The sequence below is a fragment of the Zalophus californianus genome, chromosome 12 (assembly GCF_009762305.2).
Source record: "Zalophus californianus isolate mZalCal1 chromosome 12, mZalCal1.pri.v2, whole genome shotgun sequence".
In the NCBI taxonomy this organism is placed as follows: Eukaryota; Metazoa; Chordata; class Mammalia; order Carnivora; family Otariidae; genus Zalophus; species Zalophus californianus.
In genome coordinates, this window is record NC_045606.1 from 54,498,891 (window position 1) to 54,508,709 (window position 9,819).

A 9,819-nucleotide genomic window follows, 5' to 3' on the forward strand; every position below is an offset into this window, starting at 1 on the left:
TCACAAACGTCAATCGTATGTGTGGGATTGTATGCGAAAGAAGGGATTGAGTCTCACAGAAAAAAATAACACTTGTCTGTGTATATGAGGCTGCTACCTATGAATTAGTGTTCTTCAACACTTGTGTCCACATTTACGTTCTGTCTTTTTTTTTTTTTAAAGATTTTATTTATTTGAGAGAGAGAGAGCATGAGGGGGGGAGGGTCAGAGGGAGAAGCAGACTCCACGCTGAGCGGGGAGCCCGATGCGGGACTGAATCCTGGGACTCCAGGATCATGACCTGAGCCAAAGGCAGTTGCCCAACCAACTGAGCCACCCAGGCACCCCTCCTGTTATTTTTTTTAAGATTTTATTTATTTAGTTATTTGACAGAAAGAGAGAGCACAAGCAGGGAGAGCAGCAGAGGGAGAGGGAGAAGCAGACCCCCCTGCTGAGCAGGGAGCCCAATGTGGGACTTGATCCTAGGACCCTGGGATCATGATCTGAGCCGAAGGCAGATGCTTAACCAACTGAGCCACCCAGGCGCTCCTCAATCTCATTATTTATAGTAGTGGCCATGAACAAAACAACATGCTAATAAGTTATTAAATTTGACAGAATGACAGTACTTCTGTTACTAGTGCTGCCTAAAGTTCTAAATGTACATTTGAAGGTGGACATATGAAAAGTAACAGATACTACTAATTTGCTGATTGCTAGAGCCCAGTGTTAAATTTGTGTTTGACTCCTACATAAATATTAATTAAAACCATATATGACAGGTGCCTGGGTGGCTCAGTTGGTTAAGTGACTGCCTTCGGCTCAGGTCATGATCCTGGAGTCCCGAATCGAGGCCCGCATTCCTGCTCAGCAGGGAGTCTGCTTTTCCTTCTGACCCTCCTCCTCATGCTCTCTCTCTCTCTCTCATTCTCTCTCTCAAATAAAATCTTTTTTTAAAAAATTCTTTAAAAAACCATATGTGACAATAATAGTATTTTATATTTTCTTAAGTATCCTCCCTTTCTTTTTTGTTACCATTTTAACAAGTTACTGTGAATTAGGAAATGGATTTCTTCCAAAGATGTGTTAGTCTCCAGATGTTCTCTCTTTCTCATACTCTGTCAGAGTTGAAAGGAATAAAATCCCCGTTTACCCCACCTGTAAATGAATTACCCAAAACCACATTAAACTTTTGTTTTCTAGTCTTTTCAGGTGTGTGTTTGTGTGTGGGTGTGAACATATGTGAGTACTAAATGAGCACTTAACTAGGATAACAGACCTTTCTTTTAAAGTAGTATGAGTACTTTACTTCCTGTGAACAAGTACTCTAAAAGCTTTCTTATTTTTCAGATGGACTGAGCTGTGTCCAATGATTGAGGCCAGGAAGAATCATGGACTGGTATTTGTAAAAGACAAGATATTTGCTGTAGGTGGTCAGAATGGCTTGGGTATGTGACATTAATTCACTGTTCAGCTTTCCCAGTGAGTTTGCTGATACCTCCTTCTCATAAATTTTTGAAACATTTCTTAAAATCTCAATACAAGCATTTAAAAAAATAAATACAAGCATTTATCATATATATTATTATACTTATTTTTATAGTTTCTGAGAACTAATATATTTTAAGAAACATTGTAGTACATTTAACATCCCTATAATGGCCATCAGTCATTGTGACAGTCTCAGCTTCACACATTTCCAAACACCCTCTGGGTAATAGTGTCACATTAGTTAACTATTAAGTGACAGAAACATTTGAATTTTTACAAACTTTTAAATACAACTTTTAAGACTTGTATACAGGCCCTGAATGGCAAAGTTTCCTTAACATTTTTAAATATTGCATTAAAAATGTCAATATTACTATTTTTAAATTTTTAAACTATTTAAAATTACTAATTTTAAATTTAAATTTTTAAATTTTTAAATATTAATATTTTTAAATTACTATTTTAAATTACTATTTTACATAAACTATAGTTTATGTAAATTTCACTTTTTATTTCCTTAAATAATTTGTAGTAAAAAAATCTGAAAAATTCTGTAAAAAATTCACATCTCTAAGTAACTTACTATTCTTAACTGGAACACAGTCTTTCTCACTAGTTAATCAACTCACCTTTGAGCTCTGGGCAAGTCTTTTAAAAAAAAAATCTCAATAAAATCGATTTCTTGGCATTTTATACTTTCACAAAGTATGAAAGCATTCCCTTTTCATATCTGCTAGAAGGTATATAGAAATGCTATTGATTTCTCCATGATTATTGTCTACATGGTCAAATTACAAATTCTTTTGTTAATTCCAGTAGTTTTTGAACAATTCTCTAGGATTTTCTAGATGTTCATATAGCTATTACCATCTTTGAATACAGAATATGTATTCTTGATGTTTATGTATTATGTCTTATTTCATTAATTAAAACTTCCAAAACAATATCAAAAAAATCTGAAATTATTTCTTTAAATAATGGAGAATCTGGACTGAATCTATAGTCCACGAACTTCATTTTAGTCAGTACCTTTAAGCATTACTTAAGTATAACAAAGAAATACCTTCTTCCCTTCTCCTGTCTCTTGCCATTGCTGTTTTCCATAAACTGCTAAAAGATAAATGGCAGAAAGATAGAAGACTTTTGAATAATTATAGTCAAAGTTAATCAGAAGGAAAATCCACTGACTTTTTTGCTTTCCCAGAACAGATAGAACATTTATAATTTTGTAAAAATAAATATACATATTTCAGGATTCAAGTAACAATTAAGTTAAATTTTTATTGTGTTAAAGTAAAAATAAGAATAGATGGTAGAGGGCGCCTGGGTGGCTCAGTTGGTTAAGCGACTGCCTTCAGCTCAGGTCGTGATCCCAGAGTCCTGGTATCGAGTCCCGCATTGGGCTCCCCGCTTGGCGGGGAGTCTGCTTCTCCCTCTGGCCCTCCCCCCTCTCCTGCTCTCTCTTTCTCTCTCAAATAAATAAAATCTTTAAAAAAAAAAAAGAATAGATGGTAGATATATGGGCATTCATTGTAAGATTCTTAACTGTTTTGCATATTTGGAAAATGTTCATAATAAAATGATGGGAAGATGCAAAGAATTATTACATTAAGAGATCTTAGAATTGTTAATTGTAGTTGTTCATGTTATTTTATTCTTTTGAAGGTGGTCTGGACAACGTGGAATATTATGATATTAAATTAAACGAATGGAAGATGGTCTCACCAATGCCATGGAAAGGTGTAACAGTGAAGTGTGCAGCAGTTGGCTCTATAGTTTATGTCTTGGCTGGTTTTCAAGGTGTGGGTCGATTAGGACACATCCTTGAATATAATACTGAGACAGACAAATGGGTCGCCAACTCCAAAGTCCGAGCTTTTCCAGTAACAAGTTGTTTAATTTGTGTTGTTGATACTTGTGGAGCAAATGAAGAAACACTTGAAACATGAAAAATGAATGGACTTCAAGATTTATCGGAGACTCAAAAATATGGCCACCAGTGCTTTGTTCCAAGAGTTTGGTTACAAAGTTTTAGTTTGGTGTTTTGTTTTTTTAAAGGAAATTTCAAGTAAAGTAAGATCGCTATAAAATAGGTGTTTCTTTTATATGAATTTCCTTATTTAATTCAAAGACCATATATTAGCTGGCCACTTAACTACAACATATCTAGCAAGAAAACTTGAAAAATCATAAGCATTTGGTGAAAATATGAATTCCTGAATGAATTTCACATTTGTAACTATAATTATGGCAGAGTGGGGGATTGGCTCATCAGTGAAGCGGTCTCATCTTAGCTCTAGATTCTATTTTCATACATCATAGAAGTGCTCTGTAGTTAGGTCTATTTGTTTCTGTTCGGTCAAGAACTAAGAAATAGTAAGAATTGTAAGTCAAGACAGGCAACTCTGATGAAGCATCTTAGTCTCACCTAATTTTGCTTGTCTTCATTTGTTCCATATAGTGCCAAATTGATTTCATTTTAAAAGCAAGCCAGAGTGAGTCAAGGCATACATGTATTCTCTCACAGAACTTCATAAACACATTTTGGGCTTAAAAATGTACCCAAGCCCTCATGAAATATATTCAATCCAATTAAATATATTCCATCTTTTAAACACAAAATGTCAAGCTTAGCACCCTCTTTAATTTATAGTACTCTTTTACCCAGTGGTTAAAAAATGATTATGCCTCTTCAGTCCTCACTGTTAAATAAAATAAAATCATAGTAAGAATGATTAACAAAAGATAAAGCTATTTATAGCAAATTTCTAGGTTACTAGAATAGCACTGATAGTTACACAATATCAATGTTGACTTTGAACTTCTTATGGATTAAAAAGATACATTTCTTTTCCTTAGCAGGACACATCAGAGAGATTTGACCCAATTATCTCCCTAAAAGTTTTGTAATAATTTGAGTTAAATGTTGTCATCTCGTATTAATTGCTTTTATCTGGTCAATAAATCTTCTACAAACCCAACTACTCATTTCTTTCCTAGTAATGTTTTGCCCTTTTACATTATGGAATGTATGGAATGAGCCATGTAAAGCTGTCACCATCGGTGTTTTTATCCAATAATATTAAATATTTTTTAACTTAAAATAGACTGCTAAGTTTTATTCATCCTTCATTTTAAATGTATTAGACAGTGGTTTTTAAAATTTGTGAAGCTGTGTTTCTAATTTTCATTGCTTTATTTATATGGGGGTTATGATCTTAAATCCTAAAAATGTTTAAATGAAAGAGATTATAAAAAGCATAATGATAGGGGCGCCTGCATTGCGCAATCAGGTTAAGCATCCGACTCTTGGTTTCGGCTCAGGTCGTGATCTCAGGGTTATGAGATAAGCCCCGTGTGGGGCTCCTCTGCTGCTTAAGACTCTTTCCTTTTCCCTCTGCCCCTTTCCCCTGTGCTCGTGCACGTGTGCTCTCTAGAAAATAAATCTTTTTAAAAAATATATTTTTTTTAGGACTTTTTATGCATGTAACAGCTTTACTGAAATATAAGTCACATTACACAATTCACCCATTTAAAGTGTATCATTCAGTGGTCTTTAACATATTCACAGAGTTGTGCAATCATCATCACAATTTTGGAACATTCCTATTACCACAGAAAAAGCCCATGTTCATTAGCCGTCACTCCCCCATTTTCCCCCACATTAGTTTCCTTTGGCTCCTGTAATGAATTACCACAAAGTTGGTGACTTAAAACAACAGAAACTTACTCTTTCACAGCTCAGGAAGCCAGAAGTCCTAAATCAGGGTGTTGGCAGGGCTGCCTTCTTCTGGAGTTCTAAGGCAAAAATTGCCCACCTCCCCCCTAGCTTCCGGTGGCTGCTGGCAGTCCTTGGCCTTCATTGACTCATAACTGTGCCACTTCACTCTCTGCCTCTGGCTTCACATGTTCTTTCCTGTGCGTCCCTTGTGTCTTCATATGGTGTGACAAGGACAGCAGTCATTGGATTTGGCCAACCCTCCTCCCAATCTAGCATGACCTTATCTTAACTAAGGACATCTGCAAAGAACCTGTTTCCAGATAAGGGCACATACTGAAATTCCAAGTGGACATGAATTTTGGGGGGACATTATCCAACCCAATTACATCCCCCAGATACCCTAGACCTAGACGACCATTAAATCTTTCTGTCTCTAGATTTGCCTGTCTTGAACATTTTTATGTTGAGTTTTCAATTCTGTACTCCACTGGAAAAAAAATGTCCAGTTTTTTTGGAGAAAAGAACATCCATTTGTCATATTACAATTTACTTATATTAATACTTTCCCATATGGAATGTGCAGCACTATTTGAAATATTTTAAATGGATTAGCCTTTTCTTTAGGCTGTATCAACTGACTAGATAAAACACACTGTTATAAGTATGTAGACAGGTTTGATGTAGATTAAACCTGGGTTTGGGGTTTTTTTAGGGGAGATGGTGTTAGTAATCTCAGTAATTACTCATTAGTACCTATTTTCTGCCTTGGAAATATTCTATGAAATTGTCAATGCCAGGATAATGGCACAATATATTGGCAAGTATTTTTTTTAAGATTTATTTACTTGACAGGGGGAGGGGCAGAAGGAGAGACTCCTCGAGCAGACCCTCTGTCAAGCATGGAGCTAGAGGCAGGGCTCTATCCCCAGACTCCGAGATCCTGACCCAAGCCAAAACCAAAAGTCGGACACCCCGGAAAGTATTTTTTCTATTCCTTTTTTTCCCCCACAAAATTCCTGTCCTTCATATAAAGGGCTCTGTTTTCTTCTAACATGGGATATGTTAATGTTCCATCCTTTGCATTGACACTATTTTGATGACACAGCAGTGTTTATACTTTAAAAATCACAACTTGAACCTGAAAGTTTAATGGCTTGGAAAAAAAATGTTGCTATAAAAAACAGTACTTAATTAAAATTGTGACCGAGGTTTCAAAAACCTGACATACAATCTTATAGGAAATTTTGAATCACAAAAATGAACCATGTAATAAACAATTATTAACCAAGCAGTCTATATTCCTTTTGCCTTATAGACTATTAACAGCTAAAAATTGAGATTTGCTGCCTAGACCAGGATAAAGGAGTATTTGAAGGAAATGCTGCCTTTTAAAAAAAAAAAGGGAGAGAAGGGGAGGGGCAGAGAGAGGGGGAGAGAATCTTAAGCAGTCTCCATGCCCAGCTCAGAACCCAACTTGGGGCTCGATCCCACAACCTGAGATGATGACCTGAGCCAAAATCAAGAGTTGGACACTTAACCGAATGAGCCACCCAGGTGCCCCAGAAATTTTGCTTTTTAAGGGTGACACCTTTAACATACCCCAACAGGGGCACCTGGGTGGCTCAGATGGTTAAGCGTCTGCCTTTGGCTCAGGTCATGATCCCAGGCCTGGGATCGAGTCCGGCATCAGGCTCCCTGCTCAGCGGGGAGCCTGCTTCTCCCTCTGCTTCTCTCTCCCTCTCTCTGTCTCTCATGAATAAATAAATAAAATCTTTAAAAAAAAATAATATACCCCAACAATGGCAGAAAATTCAATCCACTCCGACATGGCACCAAACTAAGTCCCAAAAAGTTGGTAATATGAAGAGACGTTTTCAGGTTGCATCCTTCAACGTGTGCTAAATCCTTTAAATATTCCTCTTATATTTGCCTCAAAAGACTTCTAAAAGCTTGAATTTACTTTCATCTTCCTAACTTCCTCCTTCGCAAGGCTATTCAAACTACTTTGGGAGAAATAAAAATTTAAAAGTTTGTGCTGGGAAACTGAAATGTTACTAACTAGAAAGATTTTCCTTTCCAGAGCTTTAAGCCTCTGGTCTTTATTAGGATTGAAACTTAGTCCTTAAAAGTATCACAAGATGCTGACCCCCTCCGTTTCCTTTCCTTCCCTTCCCTCTTTAGGACTGTTCATCTGACCCTTAATAACAGCTATAATACGGGTTCAGGATCTGGTTTGTTCAATTCTTGCAGGGGATTCTCTGATTTTATCTTCCAACCATCCATTGAATTTGTTTCCACTACCCATGTTTAATTTCTAAGAATTTTTTTTAAAAATAATTATTTCATATAGCATTGTTATTGTTTCATGTTATCCTCTCTGGAGATACTTTAGTTTCTTTAACATTTTCTATACACTTAGTGTGTGTCTGTTTATTTTTTCTGTTTGCTCTTTTCTGGTCCCTGGCTGCACATTTACATTTATTTTTTTATCAATATATATTTAAGTTTTTATTGCACATTTATATTTAAAATGAGACACTGTATAAGTTGATAATTTGTGTGTCCAAAGGTGGGCCTAATTATCAGTGAGCTTCATCATATGATGAGTGAATGGCCACCTATTTTTGTTGGGAATCCATCAGATCTATAGATACTTTTCAGGGATGTTTGATTCTCAAAAAACTAATCTTCCAAACCCCTACACCTTGGGTGCATAGGGCAAGTTGGAAAAAAGGGGACTCTAAGGCTGGCTGCAGAATTTCTAGACTTTAGGCAAAGAGGACAGTACTTCACCATTCAATAAACGTAGCTTGCATTGTCAGTACCATAACTTCCCCTCTGTACTTGATGTCCTGGACTCGAAGCCTCTCTTGTCCCCACCCCACCCCACCCTTTTTTTTTCCAAGGAAAAAAACCTATCTCCCATCAGGTGGGGATAGCTGCCTAACTGGGTGGATTTATGGAGCTAGATTCTAACTGAACCACATAGAGATTTTCAGTCTACCCTTCTATGGTAACTGGTGGCTCTTAATTTCTGAGGCTTTCTCAGACTTCTCTAGGGACATCAGGGTGCACCTTTCAGGAATGGGACCTTCCTCCTCTCTTCTAAGTAATTTACTATTCCTCCATGTGCATTCAGTCCTCACAAATTGTGGTTTGAGATTATGGTTATCTCCTAGTATAATCGAAGATGATGTTTTTACTTGTTTTCTCTTTAAGATGATTTTCAAGAGGAAAGGGGGGCAGAACTATTTTTACTGTGCCATTTTGAAATTAGAAGTTTCCTTCCTGTGACCCCACTCCTGATTTCCACCTACCCCTGCCCTAACTGATCACTACTGAATTCTGCATTCCTCAGCCCTAGTCTCCCATTGTCTCATGAGCACTCCACCTAGATGATCTCAACTGGGGGATCTGGCCTTGCCTACCTCTCCACTTTCACACAGCACCATGCCCACTCTTATTTAAGCTTCAGCCACCACTGGCATTATTTTAGATCTTTGATCCCAGCAGAGTCCTTACACATGTTGGTCTTTGCATAGACGAGAAGTCAGTGGCCACAATGAGAAACTGGCTAATACAAGGGAATTGCTCAAAATAAGTATGAATACTGGGAACCCAGCTTCTCACTATCAAAGGAGGAAGTTAGAAATACAAGAGGAAAATAAATTCTGTGGTCTTGGGATCGAACTGGAGGTTATCAGTGTAAACTCATAGTTTCTAATACATATACAGAAATATGTATTGATGTAAATGTATGTCTATAGTATATATTTCCTAGCAATGCTCATGAAAGGGCTTGGGAGCAAAGACCTAACAACACAATGAGAAAATTCAAAGCTCAGATCTTGGCCTCTAAGTACCATTAAAGACCCAGGACTCCTGGAAGAAATGGTTGATTCTAGGACTAGATCAGGGAAAGTATAAGATTGAGCCTGGAGCATCTTTTGGGCCAAGGAGTAAAGAAGTGTTCAAAGAATTAATGGGATATGTTAAAAAACAAAGGCAATCACAGGTCTCTCACTGGTCAAATTGAGGATGATTTGAACCTCAAAATAATGACAGTAATAGATTATAACCCACTGAATAAAAATGGAAAATTGGGAGGCCATACTGATAGGAATAAATAAATGAAAGAACCAAAAAACTTGGGGAGGAATGGCATTTTTATACTTTCAAAGTATCTCCTCGCAATATTCTTATTAATAACAAAGGCGAAAAGAGTCATTGTAGTAGCTCAGCAGACACCACCTTAACCAGGTGATCAAAGTGAACACCTCAGGTAATGGGACAAGTTGAAATTGTACACAACCTGAGAGGTGCAATGTGAAAACCATGGCATCACTTCCGCGATAATCCTGCCAAAGATGCTTAATCTGAATCCAATCACAAGAAAACATCAGATAAATCTGCACTGAGGCGTTTCTACAAAATAGCTGTGCTCTTTAATAATGTTAATGTCTTGAAAGTCAAGGAAAGACTGAGGAAATGTTCCAGGATGAAGGAGACTAAAGAAGTAAGAGTAAGGCTAAATAAAGAAAAAAAGAAATATGAATAAGGCAACAATAACTCTAAACTGGATCTTTTTCTTTTAAAGACACTGGGACATTTGGCAAAACATGAACAGA

General features: G+C 36.8%; 1 protein-coding gene across 1 annotated transcript in view; it reads left to right on the forward strand.

Moving 5' to 3' along the window:
- KLHL7 (kelch like family member 7) overlaps window positions 1-4,574 on the forward strand; it is a 64,774-nt gene extending 60,200 nt beyond the window's left edge. Inside the window, 2 exon segments of the mRNA XM_035723228.1 lie at window positions 1,330-1,427; window positions 3,136-4,574. Coding sequence (XP_035579121.1) covers window positions 1,330-1,427; window positions 3,136-3,419 — 382 coding nt within the window. The 3' untranslated portion in view covers window positions 3,420-4,574.
- The last annotated feature ends 5,245 nt before the right edge of the window (window positions 4,575-9,819 follow it).